The following is a 26,644-nucleotide window of genomic DNA, read 5'->3' as shown; positions in this document are numbered from 1 at the left end:
TGTGTTAAATAAAAGTTTTTTGGCCGGCGAAATCACAAAAAGACGAATAGGTCAATTCTGAACGTTACGTAGATGCCGATAGTAAATATATCAGATATATATAGCGAAATATATACAATGTGTATAAAAAAAGATGCCAATAATGATGTAAATATAGATTTTGTAGTATTTTGTGATTTTTTTTATTTTTTCATATTTTTTATCGCATGCGATTTTTGTGATTTGACTTATAATATTGAGGTGTACATTTTGTAATATTTTTCACCTTACAACACAGATTGGGGCTATTATATACAGATTGCAATTATCGTCCGATTATCACGAAAATTTTCACAAGGGTAGGGTAGGCGCAGAACGGCTAGGCCTATTGTTTTCAGAGAATGGACCAACAACTAAAAATGTTCCTGATTTTGCATACGTTGTAAAGGTCACAAATAGAAACCAAAGGATCCCAAATCTCGCATGAAGTTTGAGTTTAGGACGGCGGTTGGAATGGACCACAACTTTTGTGTGAAAAAGTACCAACATTACTTACAGGCGATATCCGAAGTACACAAAATGCGAACTTCTGGTTTTTTTATGCTGATTTCGTTGACGAATATAGCCAAATATCGTAGACAAGCAAAACATATAAATGAGTATAAATTTAGAATATAGAGAGGACTCTTATTTTTGGAGATGATCGCAATATATTTAGCGGTTCAAATGAACCAAAAATAGAAAAAAATCCTGATCAGACAATTGAAGCCAATAAACACGCCTGAGAAGAGAGTTAAGGACAGCGAAGAAGTCTAGCATTTTGGATGACCATTGAATTATATTTAGCTGTAAAATGGACCACAACAACTAACAGCACGATGAAGTGCGTAAATACTGGGCAAATATTCCTGGTCAAAATACTAAGGGTAATATGTGGACACTGCTCCGTGACATAATTTCAAAAGCGAAATCTTCCAAAATTCGATTTGGACATAAGGGGGCTTCTAATATATTGGTGTGTTGTAGGGTATCACATGGTCGGCCCCGCACGACAATAGCCTTTGCTTACTTGTTTAAATATTTTATTAATTTTTTTATTTATTTGTAAACCATTAAAGTTAGTCTATTCAGAAACCCTCCATATTTCATATAAAATTGGAAATTTCTAACACCTATCGATAGCTTAGTAACAAAAAATATTATTTGCTAGAAAAATTCTACAATTGCTAACCCAAATAGTGACCTCATTGTACTACAAACTTTGTATCCGCTATCCTACAAATATGTACATCCCATATTGTTAAATATTTTTTTATTATTATTCATTTGCATTTGTTTTACATTCGAACTTAATTATATTTACATAAAATTTGGCAAATGCTGCTTCTGTGCTTTCGAAGAATTTCACGAAATCTCATCTTAATCAAATTTTGAAATCGCTCACTAGCCATATTCTTGCGATGAACAAAAGAAAAACAACAGAATTTAACAATGATTGACTTATTACACTAAAGTTCACATAAAACAAAATGAGAAAACGAAAAAACACAAGGACTTCTTAAAATGGACATCGGTAGGCTAATGATTTGTTTAAATGAAGTTACTTAAATTAATTAACGCTTGAACTTGAGTATTGTAGTGTAGTGTAGTGTAGGAGGTATGAAGATATAATTTTTTTGCAATATCGGGTAAGTTAAAGTAAAGTAAATTAGTATAGGGGCTTAGATGCTACGAGTATTTGTGGCAGATATCGTTGCATTGAGTACTGAGGCTTAACGAGTGATTGAGATTTAATAGTTGTAACCAGTTTGGGGATTAAAATCGCCACTTGGATGACCACGACCCGGTAAGCCTGGCGCAGGACCTGAACCACCGGCTCCACCGAAACCTCCAGCGCCACCACCAGCTTCTTTACCACCGGCACCAGCACCGCCACCAAAACCGCCAGCGCCACCAGCTCCAGCGCCACCTCCTCTACCACCAGCACCGCCACCGGCGCCACCACCACCACCAAAACCGCCTGCCCCACCAGCACCAGCACCTTTACCGCCAGCACCTCCCGCACCACCACCGTAACCACCAGCACCACCACCACCAAAACCGCCTCCAGCGCCAGCTCCACCACCTCTTCCACCGGCTCCACCAGCACCGCCACCGAAGCCGCCGGCACCTCCACCACCAAAACCGCCACCGGCGCTTGCTCCGCCTCCTTTTCCACCGGCACCACCGAAGCCACCGGCACCTCCTGCACCACCTCCATAACCACCAGCTCCTCCTGCTCCGCCTCCTCTACCAGCGCCACCACCTGCACCAGCACCTCCGCCGGCACCACCACCAAAACCGCCTCCAACACCAGCCCCACCTCCTCTTCCACCGGCTCCACCAGCACCGCCACCGAAGCCGCCGGCACCTCCTCCTTTTCCACCGGCACCACCGCTACCACCGAAGCCACCGGCACCTCCTGCACCACCTCCATAACCACCAGCTCCTCCTGCTCCGCCTCCTCTACCAGCGCCGCCACCTGCACCAGCACCTCCGCCGGCACCTCCGCCGGCACCACCACCAAAACCGCCTCCAACACCAGCCCCACCTCCTCTTCCACCGGCACCACCTGCACCGCCACCAAAACCACCAGCGCCACCGGTACCGCCTCCTTTACCACCGGCACCGCCAAAGCCACCGGCACCACCAAAACCACCGGCACCTCCGCCGGCGCCTGATCCGCCTCCATAACCACCTGCGCCCGCTCCACCGCCTTTGCCAGCTCCACCACCAGCACCACCGCCACCACCATAACCTCCGCCTGCACCGGCGCCTCCGCCACGACCTCCAGCACCACCGGCGCCGGAACCACCTCCAAATCCACCAGCACCACCTGCGCCGGCTCCACCTCCAAAACCACCAGCTCCGGAACCACCGCCAAATCCGCCGGCACCTCCTGCGCCAGCTCCACCTCCTCTACCAGCACCGCCACCGGCTCCAGCGCCACCTCCTCCAAATCCACCGGCTCCACCGCCTTTACCAGCACCACCACCATAACCGCCGCCAGCACCGCCACCTCCTCCTCTACCGCCAGCTCCGGCGCCACCGCCAAAACCACCAGCCCCGGAACCACCGCCGAATCCGCCGGTACCTCCTGCGCCAGCTCCACCTCCTCTACCAGCACCGCCACCGGCTCCAGCGCCACCTCCCCCAAATCCACCGGCACCACCAGCACCGGCTCCCCCGCCTCTACCAGCACCTCCACCTGCCCCAGCGCCACCACCATAACCGCCACCAGTACCGGCACCTCCACCTCTACCACCAGCTCCGGCGCCACCGCCAAATCCGCCGGCACCTCCTGCGCCAGCTCCACCTCCTCTACCAGCACCGCCACCGGCTCCAGCGCCACCACCTCCTCCATATCCACCAGCACCGGCTCCGCCACCTCTACCAGCACCGCCACCTGCACCTGCACCAGCGCCACCACCATAACCGCCGCCAGCACCGGCACCTCCTCCTCTACCACTAGCTCCGGCGCCACCGCCAAAACCACCAGCCCCGGAAGTACCACCGAATCCGCCGGCACCTCCTCCGCCAGCTCCACCGCCTCTACCAGCACCTCCGCCTGACCCAGCGCCACCGCCATAGCCGCCTCCAGCACCGGCGCCACCAGCACCACCTGCGCCAGAACCACCGCCAAATCCTCCGGCTCCACCACCTCTACCAGCTCCACCTCCTGCTCCTCCACCAAATCCACCACCTGCGCCGGCACCTGTTCCGCCGCCTCCACCTCTACCGGCACCACCTCCTGCTCCTCCACCACCATATCCGCCAGCTCCGGTGCCACCACCGGCTCCACCAAAACCTTTGACACAACAAACATTTTATTATCCTTGATTTTCAACACATTTCGATATACTTACTTCCAGCACCACCTCCACGTCCAGTTCCACCTGCACCTGCACCTGAACCAGTTCCACCAATGAAACCACCACCAGGTGCCGGTTGAATTCCTTGGGCAGCCAGAGCCTTTGCTATCGCCTCAGGTATTGGAGGAGGAGTTGGTAACAAATCTCCTTGTGGTTGGAAACCATTTTCATCGGCGGTATAAGCAACTTCTATCACCTGACCATCGGGCGCAGTATATGAATATGTACCCATCACAGAGGGAATTTCATTGTCAGATCCTTTATTTTTAACTGTGCCTTCTTCCTCAGCCTTTATGCCATTACCCGTTTCGTAGCTAAAGCGATAGTTGCCATCGCCATCGTTTTCATTTACAAATGATAGAATTGGAATGACTGGTCCAGCTGGTGCAGAGGGGCCGGAAGGTGCACTGGGCCGCGCTCCTGGACCACTACCACCGGAGGGTCCAAATGGTCGACCTGGGCCACCTGCACCGGAGAAACCTCCAAGGCCATTGTTGCCGCCACCGCCACCTCCGCCTCCAAATCCCCCACCGCCACCACCGCCTGCACCTCCTCCACCCCCTCCGCCAGCGCCGCCACCACCACCAAATCCTCCTGGCCTGCCTCCTGGTCCACCACCGCCTCCTGGACCTTGAAGACCAGGACCACCACCTGCCGTGGCAGCATTAGGTGGGGGCGGAAGGTATCGATTATCTAAGCGGGCACCATGAGCTAACGTCAGCAGTATCATCAAGAATGGCTGCAATGATAAAACAAAACGAAAACCATTTAATTTGCATTTTCATATCTAAATCATGTTTGAGAGTTTATCTTTGATTTCGATATCCAACAAAAAACGACAAAAGAATATTTATTTTTACGAGTTGCCCAGGGTTTTCATGTCAGCTTGGCATTAACAACATGGCATTGCTTAAATTTACAGGCTATGCATTAGCCATAGATAACCATCCTAAAGAAGATGGAGAAATAAAAGCCATTCAAACATTGCGAGCCGATTGCCAAGCTGCACATCTGTCCGTATCTGTCTGTCTTCTGGTAAATGTCAATTTGATGCTATCGATACGGAAAGACGAGTTACAAACTGACGAGTGCGATGTTAATAAAAATTTATTCGAAAAATATTCATAAAACAATTATGGCCAATAATAATTTACCAAAAAAAAAATATTATTTTATTTGAGATGCCGACAATGGGAAATCCATATCCGAAGATACAATTGAGAAGTGATTAGAACGTTATCTATGACATTATCTTTTTTACAAAATAATAAATAATTAGAGGATTATTTTGAATTCCGTTAAGCAAATGTAGTCAATTAACTATAGGTATATTCTTGAGTTGTGGATTAAGTTTGGAGCAGATTTTTGTTGCCCTGGGGATGGTATGAACTTCAATGACATTCTTAAGCTATTTAAAAATGTTTCTATAGAGGTGTGATATTCACAGAGCTCCTAAAACAAATAAGAAAGCATTAGTTTCAAAATTGCCAGCAGATATTCACCCATATCATAAGGGTTGACCTCTGTGAGGTTTTTGCACAAATTTTTCAGGGAAAGTACAAAATAAGTTTTTCGGTTAATTTCTCCTTTTGACACAGGATCTTATATTAATAAAAATTTTGAGACATGAGAAGCCTGACTACAAATTAAATTAAAAAATTAAAAATGTTAGACTTTGTGGGGTGAGGACCTGAAGGAGTGGAACGATTTTCCTTATTTTCTCAACTCGAGCAATATCGAGTGCGAGTGCGAGCAATATCGAATACAACCCTAGATTGCTAATTTCTTTTATAACGTTGACATTTTGTGGGAGAGTTAGCAAAAGTGCGAGCAATATCGAATACGACCTTGGCTTGCTAATTTCTTTTATAATGTTGACATTTTGTGAGAGATTGCGTCCTCTCAAGCCCAAACTTGATAGATATTACGATATTCCAAATGTGGACAAAGTTAAATATACCTTCTAAAGCTATTGTGGACACTAGCCAGTAAGACAGACTAACTGATGGGAGGACAAACACCGCTACATCGATCCCAAATGACCGCAATATTCCATTCAACAATTATTGAAAAATGAGCTATTGAAATTCCAAAAAGTGCAAGAACTTACACCGCAACAGAAAGAAAATAGACTCAAAAGAGCTAAAGAGTTGTTTCGCTTGGCCGAAAGTGGTAGTGAATTTGGTTTTCTCAGATGAGAAAACATTCGTTTTTTCAGCAGTTAGTAAACAAACAAAATGATCGTGTTTACTTGCCAAAGAGGTCAGCTGAAAATGTGCACCTTCGGTTGGCCACCAGAACTCAAGCGTCGGCCATGGTGATGGTGTGGGCCGCCGTGGAAAATATTTTGGAGGGTGTATTAAAACCTTGGGCACGCAAACATTTTGGCCGCAGACCTTGGGCATTCCAACAGGACTCCGCACCATCGCACTCAGCACGCGCCATCCAAGAATGGTTACAAAATGAGGTTCCTCTCTTCATTTCCAGCGCACAATGGCCACCAAAATCTCCGGGAACCAATCCGTTAGACTACTGTTTCTGGAATATTTTGGAAAGCAGGTTTGGCACTAAAAAATACCAAAGTGTCGATGCAATGCTATGCACTACCTTGAAGACCTTGGGAAAAACTATTTTAATTAAGTGATAGAATTGCTAGAATAGCATTGAACTAAGTGTATTGAACTTTCAGGAGATTATATTGGAGATTTATTTTTTTTCCTTGATAGGCTAAGAAGTTTCCGAACCGCCCTCGTATTTGCAGTTATTTTGCGTATTGATATTTTTTTGCCTTTTTGAAGAAATTTTATATGTTCCTTATTTCAGTTTAGTTAAACACAAATAGAGTTTTAGAGACTCAAATACGTTACGGAACTCTCCCATCACTTTGGGTCATTAACATTAAGTTCCTGGTCTGTCGACTTAAAGTCTACCCAACATTTAGAATATGCACACACATATGACAATGCATATATTCATCTGCCTGCTTGTCATGAAATGCAACAATGACCTCTGAAGTATTTTGATTTTTAATTGAAATAACATTGTATTGAGATAATGCATGCAAATGTTAACTTCTGTTTGGCATGAATGAATATTTGCAATGTAATGCTCGAAGATAAGTCGACATAAGTATTTTTTTTTTGTCTATAAAAATTACACTGTTTCCAAATTCTGTACTCAAGTTTCTATTTTAGACTAATACAATTAAGGATGAATGGATGAAATTTTTTGGACTATTATACTATGATCCCACAGTTAATCTTACCTCATAATGAGTCAAAAATTATGTAATCCAAAAATTGTGAAGGTCCACGTTTAGGTTTAGACCCCATATAATATTACCCTCCGATTTGAAGTGTTTAGCTACATTTTAATTCTGGTGTTGTTAATGGGTACCTCATGCCCTTGCAACATAATGTAAATGTGGATTCATTGAAATTGATAAGAACTTTCCCCCAATATTATTTATTTAGAGGATTTTTTTTATTTTGAATCGATTTTTCTGAAATTTAACATTCGTGTTTGGGATAGGGTAAAACATGGATGTGTTAAAAATTGTCAACATTGAGTATGTTTTGGCATTTTGGATTCTGAATACAATATAAACCTTCTTGCAAAAAATTGTCAAAAAAGTTTCTCTCTGTGGCGTACCTCCCATATAAAGGTACCTCCACATTTTCCGTAATTTAAAGGTTAAAGTGAAACTTTAAAATACGAATTGTGTTCACAGATTATTTAAGATTATGATGCGAAAAAATGCTAAAGAAAGGGGAATTATTAGAGTTTATTTCTCTTGTAAGTAGTAGTGAATATGAATATATATTTGAGTAAAAATTATCGATAGGACCATTAAACATAAAATTTAACCTAAAAATGATAGATAAAACACTCACTTTGGTGTAATTTAATGATGAAGTGACTATATTTCATCATCAAGTACATAAAGTTTCTTCAAAATCATAAATAAACATAATTCAACATTCTCCGGTTTTAAAGGTAAAATTGAAATCTGGTATGTTAAAATAATACTTGCAGCGCTAATGTTAAAATTTGTTGCATACAGTTTTTATACCCTACTAGCTGAACCCGGTGCGCTTCGCTACCCCTTTTGATTTTATATGCATTCAAAATTTATTTACGAATATATGTTGGATGAAGAAAAACAAATTTAAAAATTAAAAAAAAAAAAATATTGCACTAATTTAATGCGTTAATAAACAAAATCATTACAAAAGCAGTAACATGACATGAGTACACGAAGGGTTTGTCCTTTGGATTTATTTATTTCATAGCAAATACCAAGCGTGCAGGAAACTGCAATTCTTTTAAGTAGAGTGGTTTTTCTATTGCAATTGCGAGATAGCAACATACTTCGCCGTAATAAGCGTATTTCAAATAAATTGTTGTGTTGTTTTTTAGTGCTAGCCTAAGGCGTTGTGGGTCAATGGTTCTTATTAAAATCATATCCCAATCTGATCCGATTTAAATATAATTTTAAAAAAATTACTTTTACACCAAACTCCGCCACACCTTTCATATTTCATTGAAATTGGTGCGTCAAATATGTGAAATCGGCCGAGAATATATATATATGGAAGCTATATCCAAATCTTAAATTATTTCCAATTAATTTATCACATTTATTATTATAACCAAATTCCGCCACACATTCTGAATTTCATTGGAATCGGTCATATATATCGTGTTTGGTGCATAATATGTATGAAATCGGCCGAAATATATATGTTAGCTATATCCAAACCTCAACTGATTTCAATATAATTTGGCAATTTTTGCTGGTGCCAGATTTTGTTTCTCTCGCTTTGGGTGCATCAAATATGTGAAATCGGCTGAGTATATATATGGGAGCTATAATCACATCTGAGCGTATTTGAATATAATTTGTCAAATTTATTTTTGTACCAAATTTAGCCACTCATAATCAAAATCCCGTTACATATTCCAAATTTCTTTGGAATCGAACATACATATCGTGTATGGTGCATAAAATACATGAAATCGGTCGAAAATATATATGAGAGCTATATCCAAATCTGAACCGATTTTAATATAATTTGACAAATGTATATTTGTTTTAATTTCCGCTACACATTCCAAATTTCATTGAAATTAGAGATACATAGCGTGTTTGGTGCATCAAATACATGAAATCGGTCGAAAATATATATGGGAGCTATATCCAAATCCGAACCGATTTCAATTTAATTTGACAAATTCATTTTGGCTCCCAATTCCGTTACTTATTTTAAATTTCATTACAATTGGAAATACATGTCGTGTTTGGTCCACCAAATACATGGAATCGGCCGAAAATGTATATGGGAGCTATATCCAAATCTGAACCGATTTCAATATAATTTGGGAAATCAATTTTTTAGATAAAATCTATCACATGTTTCAAATTTCATTGAAATTGGGGATACATAGCGTGTTTGGTGCATCAAATGCTTGAAATCGGCCGAAAATATATATGGGAGCTATATCCAAATCTGAACCGATTTCAATATAATTTGACAAATTTATTTTCGGATTAAATCCCGTCACACATTCCAAATTTCATTGGAATCGAACATTCATATTGTGTTTGAGGCATCAAATGAACGAAATCGGTCGAAAATATATATGGGAGCTATATCCAAATCTGAACCGATTACAATAAATTTTGGCAAACTTATTTTTGTTCCAAATTCCGTTACGTATTCCAAATTTGGAGACTGTATCTTCAACCAATCAATAGATATGTGCATATAAAATCTAAATTTTTGGGAGGTACCTCCGATTCTGATGCTATATCTCCAGTTCCAAGTGGAAATTCAAAAATGTATGTAGCCTATGTTACTTTCAGGCGATGTTGCAGCATATTTGGAAATTTTCAGGAAAATCTATTCAGCGGTTTTCGAGTCCATAAATTACAAACAAACAAACAAACAAACATACAAACATTTTCCTCTTTTATAGATATAGAAGACACCACATTGTTTGTTACAGGGAGAGGAAAGCGGGATAGACCCATAGTTACTGTTGAGGATCTTCATAGAATCACTTTCTGAGTCGATTTATGCATGTCAGTCCGTCCGTCCGTCCATATATGCTTGTGAACAAAAAGCAGGTCGCATTTATTATCCCATTGAAATGATATTTTGCAAACAATATTTGTTTGTTAATTTCAGGATAATCATTTGGCAATGCAAATATATAAGTTTGACATAAAGCGACATGGGAAACATGATTTTTAGTTCAAAAATGTTTGGATGTTTGAGGATTTGGGTTCTGGTTGACGCAAAAAAAATTAATGCAGGAGCAGGGTTTAAATGGACCCCATATTAAAATTGATTCAACTTATTGGATTTTTAAAGCCCTAGTGAAGTCTGGGATTACAATAGCAATGAATGGGCGTTACAATAATAAGAAATGTGAGGAGTTTAAAAGCCAACGGACTTAACTATAATTATAGTATTTTTCATATGGGTATGCAAATTACATTTGGTCAATTCAGTTTTCACTTTTGTATGTTTTTGTTTCGATCCAAGAATAACACGAACCCTATTGAAATTGGTGATAATCGGATCAGATTTAGATATAGCTCCCATATATCTTCAACCGATTTCGGGTTAATTGTGCACCGGATTGCCACTATAAGTCCTAATAACCTGAATTTTGGTACATTCGACGGAAATCAGTTCAGAAGCAAGTACATCAAATTTGGAGAAAATCGGTTCAGATATAGGTATAGCTCCCATATATATGTTTCATCCGATTTGGGGTTTTATGTATCTCACATTCGTAGTATGTACTCCACAAGAATGATATTTGGTACCAAATGTCAGATACATCCCAGAAATATCTCTGTCAAATTTTATCAAGATCGGTTCAGATTAATTGTGAGCCAAATGGCCAATATCAGTCCAAATGACCTGAATTTAGGTACATCCGACCGAATTCAGTCTAGAAGCAAGTACACCAAGTTTGCTCCCATATATATAGTTCCAATTGCTCCCATATATTTGTTTCATTCGATTTGGTGTTTAAGTCCCTCATATTCATAATAAGCATTCGATAACAATGATAATTGCCAAATTTTATCAAGAATGTGTCCTGGTTTCTAAGAAGTCATATCAGAGGTAGGGACATAATTCTAACATTCTGCAATATTTTTCAAAAAATATCTATATAATTTTCTAAAAATTTGGTGTAATTTGTAGGATTTCGAAATTTTATTTGATATACTCTATATGGCTTTGCTAAAGCAGAATTTTACGGTGATCGGAAATATCTACATCTTTATGGATAATAACCAAACCAAACAATTAGCATTAGTTTTGATATTATAAAACCCGCTTAACACAGTTAACATGTTTGTGGCATATTATTGGAAAGATTAAAGTTTTTCTTTGCCATGGAAACAGTGTATTTATTGTCCGCTCATGGTAAAGGTCATTCTTTAATCGTTTTGTCTAAAATGTATGAAAATACCATATCAATAGGTACGGTTCTTCTTTTTATACTTCTTTTGCAGATTAAAGCAAACGCAATCAACAATAAATACAGCTATTGAAGTACCCTTTACCCCACCTGCTGCAAATGTTCCGTTTCATGAAGGCTTCCCTGCAGCCAAAGTGCAGTGGCATGTTAAAGATTTCTTTTATTTCAATTGTTAACTGCAATTGGCAATTGTTGTTAAAGATGACTGCATACCAACTATGTAACAGCGGTATGACGTTATTTACTTGGGAATGGCGCTGATGATGATGGTGATGATAGCGATGACCCAGTCACAAAACGTGCTGTTCATTACTAGCCCAGTTTGTTGCCATTGTTTAATGTGTCGGAAATTCCCTTCACTTTTTCTTGAGATGCGCGATGTTTTTTTGTCGAAGCTAAATTTTAGCTTACTACAACGCTGATGGTGATGATCTTTTGGATTGAAATGTACTTTAATTCGCTCCCTCTCTTTCTCTCTCTCCCACTCTCTTTGTAAAGACATCCAATGATATTGATTTCTAACATAACTAATTTTAGAATTATTAAAATTCGACATTTAATTATTCGAATTTAATTGCAGGTTGTGAATTTGTTTTTAATTCCGTCTCGTTGATTGAAGATGTTTTGTGAGTCAAGTGTAATGAGTCTAGCAACAAATTCCAAATTACGGAACTAATTGGGTTTGGTATTTGAAAAATGCAAAAAAAAGTAATGAAAATTCAGAACACGTGTCTAATTCTCGGATTAGATTATAAATATTATTTAGAATTTTACGGAATATGAGTCATAATCTATGTAATAGATTATTAAAGTATATATGAACATTGGCAGTAATTTGAAGCTGTATAATATGATATAAATCATAATGGATGATAGGGTCATATGTGAACCTAATTCGAAAATCCAAGTGACAGTGCCATTTGTTTAAAATATGTGTCGAAAGTCAATAAAATCAACAAAACGTGAACTGTACAAATTAAAAAAAATAAAGGAAAAGAATGATATATAAATAACAAGTAAAAAAGCTGTAAGTTCGGCCGGGCCGAACTTTGAATATCCTCCACCATTTGGAACGAATTTGGCAATTCTCAAAAAAAAAAAAAAAAAAAAAAAATCTGTTAAAATCTTAAATATACCAAATGTAGCTATTACAATAAAATGTGTGTTTCGAGGTGTTACAAACGGAATGACAAACTTAATATACCCTCCATACTATGATGGAGTGTATAAAAATAAGAGGACGAAATTTTCTAAAAAAAATCTTTCCATTTGAAGATATGTCATTGCCAAACTGAGCTATACAGGCTAAATGAGTGATATATTCTCAACTCTTTTTGGACTTTGGGTGATATTTTCAATCTTGGTTTGAGGCGTGTTTGTTATAAGACTGGAATTTTGGAAATTCGTAGAAATGTACTAAAAATTTAATAAGCTAGAATTCTGAAAATTTTAATGAGAGTTGTTGATGGAGTGCAAAATATATGTACCAAAGGGTTTTTGGAAATTCGAACTTTAGGTTACAGAAATTTGAATACCCTACACCACAAGTTGGTCAGGGTATTAGGTCTTTGTGCATTTGTTTGTAGCAGGCAAAAGGAAACGAGATAGACCCATAATTCCTTTTGATGATCTGCATAGAATCACATTCTACATGTCCGTCCGTCTGTCCATGTATTTTTGTAAACAAAGTACAGGTCGCATTTATTGCCCGATCCAGAAGAAATTTTGCACAGATCATTAGTTTGGCCCAAGGACGAATCCTATTGAAATTGGAGATAATCGGTCAAATAGCTCTCATATATATCTTCGTCCGATATGCCTTTATATATTATACACCCTAATTAGGCATCAAAATAAGTATGCCAAATTTGATCGAAATCGGTTCACATATAGCTAAAGCTCCCATATATATTGTTCATCCGATTTGTTATTTTTGTCCTCCGCAGCCGTAATATGCACTCTGTAACAACAATATTAGGGGAAATATATCAAATAGAGCTCAGAAATATCTTTGCCAAATTTTATCGAGATCGGTTCAGATTTGGATATAGCTCCCATATATAACATCGTCCGATTTACCTTTTATTGTGCACCAAACGTCTAATATTTGTCTAAATGGGATGGAATTTTGCACTTACGAACGAATTGAGTCTAAAAGCTAGTATGTCAAATTTGGTGAAGATCGGTTCTGATATAGCTATAGCTCCCATATATACTGTTCAGCCGATTTGTTATATTTGTTACCCACAACCGTAATATGCACTCCGTAACAATGATATTCAGGGAAATATATCAAATACAGCTCAGAAATATATTTGCAAATTTTATCGAGATCGGTTCAGGTTTGGATATAGCTCCCATATATATTTTTATCCCATTTTAAATTATTTGTGCACCAAATGGACAACACAAGTCCGAATTTAAAAGATACAAATGCTTCAGCATATTTTTTCCTTTGAACTTTAAATTATAATTATAATCATGGCTTGTATGATTGAATTCTCCCATAAAAACTGTTAATTGTTATTTTTTATATTGAGATTTAGGTTGGTATCTGAAATTAAGATATGGATTTTGTTTTCGAAATATTTACAATAAGTGTACGAAAAATACTGAAGTACTAAGTTTGGAATTGGGTGAAGCAATGTGGCTCTAATCCTGAAAATTGATATGGATGTCACCGTTGGTGTCTGTGGTTAAGATATGGAGGTGGTTTTGTTCTCGATTATAATTATTCTCAATGTAGTAGGTGGTACTAAATTGGGTTTCAAATTTGATATTGAGGTTTCTGTTGGTATCTGGGTTCGAGATATGAAGGTGTTTTTGGAAATGTGTATTATAATTGTACGAAAATTACTAATTATTACTAAATTTGGCATTGGAACGGGGGTAGAGCTGGGATAATCAAATATGATACCGAGGTCTCTGTTGACATCTTAGATTGGGAAATAGAGGTGTTTTTTTTTTTTTTTTTTTTTTTTTTTTTTTTTAAATATGTGCGAAAGGTACTTAATTTAGCATTGGAATAGAGCTGAAATCCTGAAATTTCATATGGATGTCACTGTTGGTTTCTAATGTTTACAGAAGACGTTCAAATAGTTTTGAATAGAAAAATTGGATATTATTGTGCAATGGTTTTACTAATATCCTCCTTGGTCAACTTCAAAATAATTTGGCTATTATTCTTTTCATTAAAGGAAACACTTGAATAATTTTTGAAAAGTGTAAGAAATGTACTAAATTTGGTACAATTTGGATTTGGTTGAACGGGTGGTGCTGAAAATTTAAATTATACATATTGGTGTCACTTTTAGGGTGTAGGGTTTAGATTTGAATACGGTTTTGGAAATATGTACAAAAAAGCACTAAATGTTATTAAATTTGGTATATGAGGGAAAATGTACCAGAGAGTACAAAAAGTAGTAGTAATGGTATTAAATTTTGTATTTAGGACAAAAAAGAGCTGGAAATCTGGATTGAGGAAATTTGGAATGAGGTAGGACTGAGGTAGGTTTTATGCACATTTCAACAATAAGTCCAGCAAAAGTTCTAAGATCCTACTACAGTTGGATAAAGGTACGGTAGGAAAATCGATATGGAAATTAAGTTTAGGAAGTAGGAGATTGTTTTGGAAATGTGTATTATGTGTGAGAACTGCAAAATTGTTAAATTTTGGTTTTGGGTTAATAGAAGAAGGTGGAATGTTAAAATATATATAGAAAGAGGACTATCTAGAAATGTGTTCAATAAATTCACGAAAAGTACTTAATGGTATAATGAATGGTATCAAGATAACTGTGAATGCGATGCGTTTAGATGAGGAGTTGAATTTGGAAATTCCTACTACGTGCACGAAAAGTATTTATTAAATTGTATTAAATTTGATTTAGAATGTATGAAAAGATATAAAATTGTATCAAAAGTTGTAAATGATACTAAATTTCCTCTTCGTGTAAGAATAGAGTTGAACTTAAGAATTCTGCTATGGAGGTAAATGTGGGTTAGACATTGGATAAGAGAATCTTCAAGGACCAAGGGAATGTTGTAGAGCATCAAATGGTCCGGCCCGATTATAGCATTTGCTTACTTGTCTATTGTACAAAACTATTCCCCGGATTTTTATACGAACCAACTTGGAAAAGAGGGCATATTAACTTTGTCATTCCGTTTGTAACATCCCTAAATATTCATCGTATACCCCATAAAGTATATATATTCATAATCAGCATAAAATTCTATTCTATTTAATATTCTATTTAATGATGTCTGTCTGTCTTTTGAAATCACGATACAGCCCACATTATTTGTCGTAGACCTTCAAATTTTGGCAGAAAAATTGTGTCTTGGATGGTTGGTATTGAAAATGAGATATATCGGTCCACGTTTTGGTATAGCCGCCATATAACGGTAAATCACGATTTTCGGTATTTTGAGGATTTTCGACACATGTTTTTCACGGATCTGTCTAAAAATTAGTATATCTTGATAATAATGGGTTCCAATTTCACAAGCGGAAAATTGTGTGCATAGGTCCACGTTTTGGTATAGCCCCCATATAACGGTAGCTCCCGATATTGTGTATTTTGAAGATTTTTGACAATTTTTTTTTTGCGGATTTGTGTAAAAATTGGAATTTGTTGATCAAAATGATTTCTATCTCCGGTGGCGAAACATTGTATGTATAGGTCCACGTTTTGGTATAGCCCCACATATAACGGTACCTCCCCATATTCGATATTTTGATACAAATTGGTATTTGCAGTTCATAATGGGTCCTAGCCCGGAGGCATAACATTGAATATTTAGTTCCACGTTTTTCTAAAGCGCACATATACCCGCCGATATTCGGTATTTTGATAATCCTAGTCACATTTACCCACATAATTGTTTAAAATTTAGTATTTTAGAAGATTTGATAGATGACAATCCTTGAAGTATAAAATTGCGTATGGAGGTCTTACTTTTATATAAAAATGTTTCCTTTACCCTAAGGTGGAGGGTATTGAAAGTTCGGCCCGGCCGAACATAATGTTTTTTTATTCAGTAAGATTGCCGACAGATCTATATTGCTAAATTCCATGGATTCCGAGGATGTTTAACTCGAATATTTTCAAAAATCATAAATGGGAGAAGTTTAGAAACTTTTAAAACGCGTGGTGTTAGAGTTTAGTATGGTCGTCGAATACTATAACCTAAAGGTTAATTTAACTGTTAATATTCTTAAAACTGAAAGTCACTTTGAAGTCACGTTCAGAGATATATGGGAGATGTGTAAAAATATTTACAGGAATCGTCATTTTCTTTTTTTTAATTCCAAATAGCGTTTACACTAGAGTTTTTTGCCCGGTTAACCTCCTTTGTGACGTATTTTTTTACCGTGCAGTTAAATAATATTTAAGGCATTTTAAAAATTTCTCAAAATTTCTGAATTGTTTATCTTTCATCTCTGCACCTCAATATCTTGACCATAATTTGAAAATCGAGCTTAATTCCCACACAATGCTTTGGACACATGAATGCTTACAATCGAATTCAACCATGTACCCATTAACATTAAATTAAATCTATAAATAAATTCGCCTTATTATTTATTTTTTAATTCTATTTACACCTTTTGTTTATAAAGTATTTTTTTTTCTGTTGATTCCTTTGGAATTTTATATTCATGTTAAAATTGTTCGGTAATTACATTGCATGATGGCGCGACATTCGTCAACTGTGCCATTCATCGCGTTATTGAACAGCTTTGCTGCCATGATTTAGTGAATCTTCTGACAGCATAAAGAGCACTTTGACTCTGGTCTGGTCCATCAAACAAAACAGTTTCCGAAGAACAAAATGTTAAAACCCGAAGACTTCATAAATTATATTACCACGTTTGAGTGAGGTGAATTGAAAGAGATTTCTAAGCGGGCAATGGAATAAATCAAAAAGAACAACATTTTGACAAACCTAACAGAGGGGCAGAATACAATTGGAAAAGTGCAAACAATCGTTTATGTCTAAGGTATGGTGGCAGAGAGTCACCGAGCAGGCTGGTAGCATCAGCATCTGCCGCAATGAACTTTGACATTTGTGATTTTTTGCAGCGATTGCAGTTTTGTCATGTGCATAGCCTGACATTCGATGATTTACTAGTTTGGAATCGCCTAACGGCCAACATTCGGCATAACACCTCGTTTTAGCTGTCGGTGATCTTCTTTTGGCTTCCTAAGCCTTAGAGAATCACAACATAATTTCAATGAACGGTCGAGCATACATAACACATACATAAATGTCGCTGAAAAATTGTTGGGACCAGTGATGATGAAAAAACACATTCAAAAATCGTGCGAACTTTTAAAGTGTGGAGATTGATTATTGTCAACGTTCGATTCATTAACGGCCCAACTACCTGGTGTTTCCTTTGATGGCGAAGTTTTTTTCTACTTTTTCTGTTTTCTTTTCGTTCTTTGGACAATATCGCATTTTTGGCCAAGTGTTAATGAAGCTGCTTATGCTGTTAACAGAATAAGTAGCCATATCTGGATGTCAAGTTGAAGTTCAAATATTGTTGATGTCTAGCCATTCGTTCAGGCGAGACGAAGAGCATTGTTTCTGATGCCAAGCGGATCTTATCCAGTTGAAGCCGTTAAAGGTCATTCGGCTTGTCGATCGAAATCTAAATTAAATTGTAAAGAACAAATTCATGTTCCACGGAACACCTTCAGATGTCTCAATAGAGATGGTCGTCATTGAAATGAAGTGATTTGTATATTTTCTAGTTTCACAAAGATATGTTTCGAAAAAGGTTAACAAATGGCACCATAAATATTTAGTACTCTTGTTAGTTTGTGCGATTTTTATGATCAGTCAACATAAATTTTCAAATGACATGAAGAGTCTATTTGAGCATGGTCATCTTAACTATGAGTTTAAAGTTGGATTTTGAATTGGTAGAAGAACAGAAATTAAATTAGAGCTCAAGTTAATTTATTTGCTTTAAGATTTTCTACTGTCAAACTAAGGAAAAATGTCAGCATCCAACAAAATCTTCGAAATTTTTTGAATACATTTTACCGATATTATCTCGGTGGAGCCTGAAATGTATATGCATCCTTGATCAATGTAAAACTCTAAGTACATTTATCTATGTCCATTAGACTATTTTAATCACGCTAAATTTCGAACGAATTGAGATAGACGGCTCAAATTTTGCACGTATGACAAAATACAGCAGGACATGTTCTTAATTGGGCCGTGTCGGTCTCTTATATTTCGTTTCGAATTCGGCATTAAAAATTCATATATAGGTCTGCGAATTCTAATAGTCCCCATATAACTGTATCTTTAGGTATTCAATGATGTAATGATTTTAGCCACATAATTCATGGGGTCTTCTTGGGAACTCAAATTGTGTGTTTGGTATTCACAAGACGAAGTGATACCAATAATGAAAGGAAAAAAGTTGGTTATACCTTATACACCATGCATATTTAACACTTCTTCCCGTTAAAAATATACCTTTTTTGGGAATTTGTGTGAAGTAAAGGGGGACATTTAAAAGCAATAAAAAAATAAAAATAAAAAAAAGCATAACATTTGAATTGATAGCGAGCTCGACAACGCCTCTAATGTTAAATCCGCTTAGTTAAATTTTTGCATGCTCTTTCCAACATTTCGGCCATTATATCACATTGGTATGAGCTTTAGCAGCTTCATTCCCAGCGAAGCGCTTGCTTGAGGTGATCGAAACTTTTGTATTTTTTAGTGCCAATCTTGTTTTCCAAAATACTACAGTCACAATAGTCAAACGGACTGGTATCTGTAGATTTTGGTGGTCACTGTAAGCAGGAAATGAAGCGAGGAATCTAATTTTGTAACCATTCTGGGTGGCGCGTGCTGAGTGCGATGGTGCTGAATCCTATTGGAACGTCCAAGGTCTGTGGCCAAAATGTTTTTAATTCCCAAGGCTTTAATACAACCTCCAGAATATTTTCGCGATAATATTCGGCATTTATTCTGATGCCACGGTCGATTAATATGAGCGGAGAGCGACCATCGGCCCATTTTCAGTGATTTCTTTGGCAAGTAAACACGATCATTTTGTTTGTTTACAAACTGCTGGACAATGAATGTTTTCTCATCAGAGGACACCAAATTCGGCAGTTCAACACTATCGGCCAAGCGAAGCAACTCTTTAGCTCTTTTGAGTCTATTTTCTCTCTATTGCGGTTTAAGTTATTGCACTTTTTGGAATTTTAATGGATTCACCCCGAGCTCATTTTTCAATATTTGCCGAATGGAATATTGCGATATGTTCAGCACACGAGTCATTTTTCGGCCACTGTGCCGCGGGTTTCGATCAAGTCGCTCTTTACTTTTCGAACCATTTCTGCTGATGTTGCTGTTTTCTTCCGTCTACTTCCTTGACGTCGGGCTACCAGTATTACGGTAACGAGCGATGATACGAGATACAAAAGATTTATTCACATTTAAATTCTGGAGTGCTCTAATGATAGCCACTTGTGGTTTTCCAGCCAAATATAAAGAAATGACACTATCACGCTTGAGTTCCATCACGAATAACTTTTTTTCTGGAAAATTCTCACCAAGATAATTTTGTATGATTGAAAAAATGTAATGAGCTGCCTCTGGAATATGTTTAACAGCTGTCGGACGAGTGTTATGAATTCCATGTCACTGTACCCACTGTATTTTGATGATCTTAGCCACATTTTTAATGGTGCTTTGAATTCGGTATGGACCCCATATAACGGCTCCACCCTCTTTATTGTATTATAAATCTTTAGTCTGCTGTAATTGATCAGTACAGTCAGGATGCTACCAATATTAAGATCTGCAATTTTTCATGTGCTCTTATTTAGGGGCTACACTAAAACGTGAAACTGTGCTTAGAAATATTGGAGATTTTCTTTCTACAAACAGCTCTATCTACCGACGTGGTGACTCGATGGGCCTAGGAACTATAATGAAATCGGTTCAGATTTGGATATAGCTCCCATATGTATTTTCGACCGATTTCATTTATTTGAATGAAATTTGGAATGTGTGCCGGGATTTTGATCAAAAATAAATTTGTTAAATTATTTTGAAATCGGTTCAGATTTGGATATAGCTTCCATATATATTTTCGACCGATTTCATGTATTTTATGCACCATACACGATATGTTTGTTCAATTCCAAAAAAAAATTGGAATATGTGACGGGATTTTGATTAGAAAATAAATTAGTCAAATTATATTAAAATCGGTTCAGATTTTGATATAGCTCCCATATATATTTTCGGCCGATTTCACATATTTGATGCACAATACACATGTCCGATTCTAATGAAATTGGGCATAAGTGACTGAATTTGGACACAAATAAATTTGCCAAATTATATTGAAATCGGTACAGATTTGGATATATCTCCCATATATATATTTTCGATTGATTTCGTTTATTTGATGCCTCAAACACAATATGAATGTTCGATTCCAATGAAATTTGGAATGTGTGCCGGGATTTTGATCAAAAATAAATTTGTTAAATTATTTTGAAATCGGTTCAGATTTGGATATAGCTCCCATATACATTTTCGGCCGATTTCACATTTTTGATTTACGAAACACGATGCGTATGTCCGATTCCAATAAAATTCGGCATGAGTGACTAGATTTGGTACAAAAATAAATTTGACAAAATATATTCAAATCGGCTCAGATTTGGTTATAGCTCCCATATATATTTTCGGCCAATTTTACATATTTGGTGCATCCAACTCGATATGTGCGTCCGATTCCAATGAAATTCGGACAGAGAGACGAAAAAGAAAAATGCCAAAGTTATATTGAAATCGGTTGAGGTTTGGGTATAGCTCCCATATATATTTCGGCCGATTCCATATATGTTATGCATCAAACACGATATATATGATTGATTCCAATGAAATGTTACGGAATTTGGTTACAATAAAAATTTGATAATTTAATTGGAAATCGGTTAAGATTTGGATATAGTTCCCATTTACATATTCACGGCCGATTTCACTAACTTGACGCACCAATTTCAATGATATAGAAGGTGTGACAGAATTTGGTGTAAGGGTAAATTTTATAAAATTATATTGAAATCGTATCAGATTGGGATATGATTTTATTAAGTACCATTGACCCACAACACCTTTGAAATGGTATTAGGCTAACAGTAAAAAACTACACAACAATTTAATTGAGATACGCTTATTCCGGGAAGTATGTTGCTACATCGAATTCACTAATTGCAATAGAAATGCCACTGAGCTTTAAAAGATTGCAGTTTCCTGCGCGCTTGGCATTTGCTATGAAATTAATAAATTCGAAGGACAAAGCCCTTCATGTATGCATGTCATGTTCCTGCTTTTCTCATGGTTTTGTTTAATTACCCATTAAAGTAGTGCAATAATTTTATTTTAAATTTGTTGTTTTTTTTTAACCAACATATATTCGTATATAAAATTTTGAAAGCATATGAAATAAAAAGGAAGAAACATATTGTCACTCAGGTAATATATTTTTTTGGTTTTTAAAGAACTCCTGAGGAGAATATCCCCAGATAAAAGCCAATATAACTGATAACTGGCTTATTCCCTGTCCTAACCTTAATAAACCTTACCATTTTGCTCCACTAATAAATAAACGCTATTTTTCATAAAAACAAAATAATAGAAAAAGCCTGATTATTTTGCAACAACAAATTTGTCAAAATGTTTAAAATTTATGAGGGACCTGCACTTTCACGCTTGATCTAAATATTTGGACTAATTCAACATATGTATGTTGAGTGTTATGAATTACTAAAATATTATTTTTTTGTGAGGAGATACCAGAAAAAGTGGACCAATATTTGATGTTTTCGCACCTAACCACAATTTGATACAAAAATTCCTTAAATTAATTTGAACACAGGTGTATCAAATAGAGCCAGCGACAGACAAACATACATTTATGTTTGCAATATGAATTCTGTGAACAAAATCTGAACATTAACGAAATACATATATATTTAATTAAAATTACATTTGACTTTGTTTAACATCTAATTTTCTCACATGCTTAGAAGAATCGAATCGAAGAGATGCACATCCATAAATTTTCATAAGAATTGATTTAAATTTGCATTTTTCCAAAGTACCCTCCGATGTATTTGTTTGTGGCACAGAATCCACATAGAAACATTAAATTCCACTCCGTGGCTGGCATGCAGTGACACACATGACAGTAATAATGCCAGGCGATGACAATGACAACAACAACATAGTCGGGACGACTAACTTAAAATGTAGGTACACGAAATATTTTTTATAGCTTCTTCAAACGATAGATGACATTTAAAATCCCATTTATATTTAATGCAACAAACATCAACAACAACAACTACAACAATACCACACAACGTTTATATTTAACAAAAAGAAACAACAACAACAACTACTACTACTATCTTCACAACGACCATTATTCCCATAAGGCTTCATAGACAGAGCAAATTCAGGCTATAAGACCCCCGCTATTTATGCAGCCAAAACTATTCCAAGTTGCTGTGAAGGCACAGGCTCGTAATCAGGTTTAAATGTTTAACAAATATTGTTGTTGTTGCAGTAGCCTCTGCTGCTGCTTTGTAGCATTGCTTCAAAACACAAGAAATGAAGAATGCCTCAAGTCAGTGGCTTCTTTTTGAGCCAAGAAGCTACAGTAAAGTCGTGACCTGTAACTTTTTTGGGTTTGACTTAAGGTTTTCCAGTCATGCAATGGCGATCATGGAGAAACGCCTATACCTTACCAAGCCTCCCTTCTACGATTTTTCACAACTTTGTACAACACCTCTTTGCAAGGAATTGGACCAGACACATAAATTTTGAATTAATCAGTTGCTGTTGCTATTCTTTTTGTGTTTTGTGATAACACCCACCACTCATTATACGACCCAGTGCCGTTTGTTATCCAATGTAACTGTGAGCTGGCCCATCGAAGTTGGCCAAGATCATAAATCATGCAAATCAGTTCAGTTTAGTATAACAAATAGATTTGATCGTCAGGGTATTCTATTCCATGGCAAGTTGATCATCTTGATAGGGAGTACCGGTATCAAATAACCATTGCATCTAACAAGGTAATTTGCAATTTGAGTGCAGCGAGATGCAGTTGGAAAAGGCTTTGAAAAGAACTTAAAAAAATGATCTCAATTAAGGGCAACAACTAATCTACCAAACTAAAACGTGCATTATTATGAGAGCAGCATGATTTTCAATTTTCCACAACATTGCAATGAAGTTGGTGTGAACAAGAGAAATGTGCTTTATTTCGGATGGTCGTTATTTTGGTCTGGTTAGTTAAGCAGAAATGTTATATCTGGATTTTAAGATAGGAATTTTAAACTAGCATATTTTGTTAAAATAATTTAGCATTGCCATATAAGTATTAGTTTTAAATTTTCAATTCTGGCGTTTTTGCTAAAAACTCTTCTTGAATTTTGAGGATAATTTTTAAATAATAAAAATTCTTTAAGACTTTTATATGCAAAATCTGTTTAACATTTTTTGTCACTATGTGTTGAAGCTATTATAAGTTTGATTGGACCAAAAATTATGTAACACATCGAAATATTGCTCCAAGACATAAGAAGCTATATATGGATATTCCTGTTTCGCCAAGTTGAGTCGATCAAGCTATGTATATTCGTCCGTCCGTTTGTCCATATTAAGTTGAAATTATGCTACAAGCAGCAATTATGACCAGATCCTCATTATTTTAGCAGGGAGGTGGGGTTAAGATTAGAGTAGAAGTCTATTAAATTTGGAGATGATCGCAAAATATTTCGGGTTTGAAACGATCCAAAAACAGAACATTTTTCTGCTGAGCTGGTTTTGATAGGCCATAACATTTATATAAAAATATACTTATATGTTGCGTATCTTAGGTAATTTTTATTTTGAACGCTACTAGAAATAATATCATATAGGTCTACTTTTTGGTACATCCCTTATATTTGTTTCTTTACAGGAGAATTTTGCATCCACTTAATTGAGTTAAGGCGTTCTTTCATAGTCTGCTGAGCATTTCCTGAAATTACTTTTTTGATAGAGAATATTTCACTAATTGTAAGCTATTATTAAAAAAAGGTTGAAGATTCCTATAATTTCTAAACCGTCAATCTTGAACCTTTTTATTAACGTTGCTAGGCTTATTATCAAAAAAAGTTTAACCCCTCCACCATACTATAAAGGGTATATTAGCTTTGTCATTCCATTTGTAACTCCTCAAAATATTCATGATAGACCCTACAAAGTACATATATTCTGGATCAGTGTATAATTCTAAGACGAATTAGCGATATCCGTCTTTCTGTCTGTCTGTTGTAATCACGCTATCTTTCGAACGCTATCTTTCGGCTAACATTTTGCACACATATGTATGTTGCCAGTAGGCAGGTTAAGTTCGCGGTACTTCCAGATATTCGGTATTTTGATGATTTTCTTATTCAAAGTTTTTAATGGGAACTACAGCCTGCGCCTAAAAATTTCGTAAGCAGGTCCACGTCTTCGTATATTTTGACGATTTTAGCCAAACTTTCCAATTGAAAATCCACACAGGAAATTCCTTCTGAGTACGTTACCTCTTGGAAGAGAATTGTGTACATAGGTCCACGTTTAACATATAACGATTTTTTGATGATTTTTGCGACATTATTGACCCACATTTTTTCAAACTTAATTTTTCGAAATTTGTATGCCAAAAAATGTCGAATGCAGATCAACGTCTTTGTAAAGCCCCCATATAACGTTACGTCCCTTTATTCGGTATTTTGATTAAACCACTAATTTTTAAACGACTTCAACACAATTATCCATTTGGGTTACATGCTTTCAATCCAATCCAAATTGAATTAGATTATTTTAACATTAACTCAGATACACAAACTAAAATGGTTGGATATAGTTCTATTTCCAAAATTATTTTAATCTAGCTGGTAAAATAGGTCTATTTTTGATATTTTTCTCAAATAACGGTCCCTCCAAATTTAAAGTATTTCGATGGATTTTCGATTTTTAATTCCAAATGTTGGCAATTCATGTTCTTGAACTTTTACTGAAAAAAGTTCGAGTTTAGGCCTACTATTTAATGTAGCTTCCTCACAGTGATGACTCCTTATTTTTAATATTTTAACAATTGCATCCACCATTTGGACCCAATTGGCTGAAATACGACTATTTGCAGTTTTCGTTAGATGACTGTTCGGTCTACAGAAGAGTTTTAATGTCGGTTTCGACATTAGCTCCATATAACGGTTCCATCCGGTTTTGGAGGAAAACGTTCTCGCCACCTTTTCCATATGCCATTCAAAAATATTCATCCCCGAATTTAAGTTATTCTATAGCTATTTACTTTGGTATAATTTTGGTTTCCCACGGGGCAGATTTTAGAATGCTCAATTTTTCGATTTATATAGAAATATTTCTTATTCCGATACTATCGAAATTGTTTCATTAAATAACATTTGTAAATATAATTAAAAATACACCACACTGCATCACATGCCACCACAATCACTTGTATTCGAAACTCACCACTTGAAAAGTGAGCGCCATATTGCTGTGTTTTTATTGTTGTTTTCCGGAGAGTAATCCTTGTTTCCTTTTTGCACAGATTTTTATTTACAAATATTTTATTTCAAAAACACTTCTTAACACTGACTTCATCACTTTTCTTTCACAAGTAATGGAATTTCATGTGAAATGAAACAGTCTGTTGTCCAATCGATTTTACGAATCACGTAAACCGTAATTTTGGTTTTGTATATATTTTTTTGGAATCGCGTTCGGGTATAGAGTATTGCAATTGTCTAATGAATTTGAGAACTATTCGCTAGGTTTGTCGTTGTCTATCGAGTGTTGTTGTTAAAACTAATGTGCCATCAAACATCAAAGTACTCTGCCTTTTATACATTTTTCATATTCGCTTTTCATTTTCATTTCTTTCCTTTGTTGTTTGAAGCTGCGCTGGCGTTCCTTGGCAATGTTTTAGATTTGCCGATTTTATTGATGGCGTTGCAGCTGCAGCAACAACAACAAGTAACACAATACACGCTTGTTGTTGTTGTAATCGTTGCAGCTTTTTAACTTGGCGCCCAACAAGAATCGTTGTAAACAAAGCCGGATCGTAGAACTGCACTCAGAGTAACCTCAACGGCAGCAGAAGCAACAGCATCAGCTTCAAACCAAATTGT

At 36.8% G+C, this 26,644-nt stretch overlaps 1 protein-coding gene across 4 annotated transcripts; it reads right to left on the bottom strand.

Annotated features, from left to right (window-relative positions):
* Positions 1-1,275: 1,275 nt before the first annotated feature.
* LOC101890720 (uncharacterized PE-PGRS family protein PE_PGRS54) lies at positions 1,276-26,326 on the bottom strand. 4 transcript variants are annotated; one of them, XM_059120420.1, is made up of 4 exons: positions 25,986-26,326; positions 3,885-4,629; positions 2,438-3,826; positions 1,276-2,389 (listed from the first exon to the last, which is right to left on the bottom strand). In XM_059120420.1, the coding sequence occupies exons 1-4, from the start codon at positions 26,004-26,006 to the stop codon at positions 1,770-1,772; spliced, it is 2,775 nt and encodes a 924-aa protein (XP_058976403.1). In that variant the 5' UTR covers positions 26,007-26,326; the 3' UTR covers positions 1,276-1,769. The 4 variants fall into 4 exon arrangements, with proteins under 4 accessions (XP_058976403.1, XP_058976404.1, XP_058976405.1 ...); XM_059120421.1 differs by having other exon boundaries at positions 1,276-2,833; positions 2,897-3,826; XM_059120422.1 differs by having other exon boundaries at positions 1,276-3,373; positions 3,449-3,826.
* Positions 26,327-26,644: the final 318 nt, after the last annotated feature.

The sequence above is a fragment of the Musca domestica genome, unplaced genomic scaffold (assembly GCF_030504385.1).
Source record: "Musca domestica strain aabys unplaced genomic scaffold, Musca_domestica.polishedcontigs.V.1.1 17, whole genome shotgun sequence".
In the NCBI taxonomy this organism is placed as follows: Eukaryota; Metazoa; Arthropoda; class Insecta; order Diptera; family Muscidae; genus Musca; species Musca domestica.
This window is presented reverse-complemented; position numbering and strand designations above follow the sequence as displayed.

What these genes read in the sequence shown, in the direction of transcription:
- LOC101890720 (XM_059120419.1), bottom strand. Translation starts at nt 26,006, where the DNA reads ATGGCGCTCACTTTTCAAGTG. An exon ending in TGGCGCTCACTTTTCAAGTG is followed by an intron (nt 4,630 to 25,985) that starts GTGAGTTTCGAA and finishes TTATCATTGCAG; the next exon opens with CCATTCTTGATGATACTGCT. An exon ending in ACGTGGAGGTGGTGCTGGAA is followed by an intron (nt 3,827 to 3,884) that starts GTAAGTATATCG and finishes GTTGTGTCAAAG; the next exon opens with GTTTTGGTGGAGCCGGTGGT.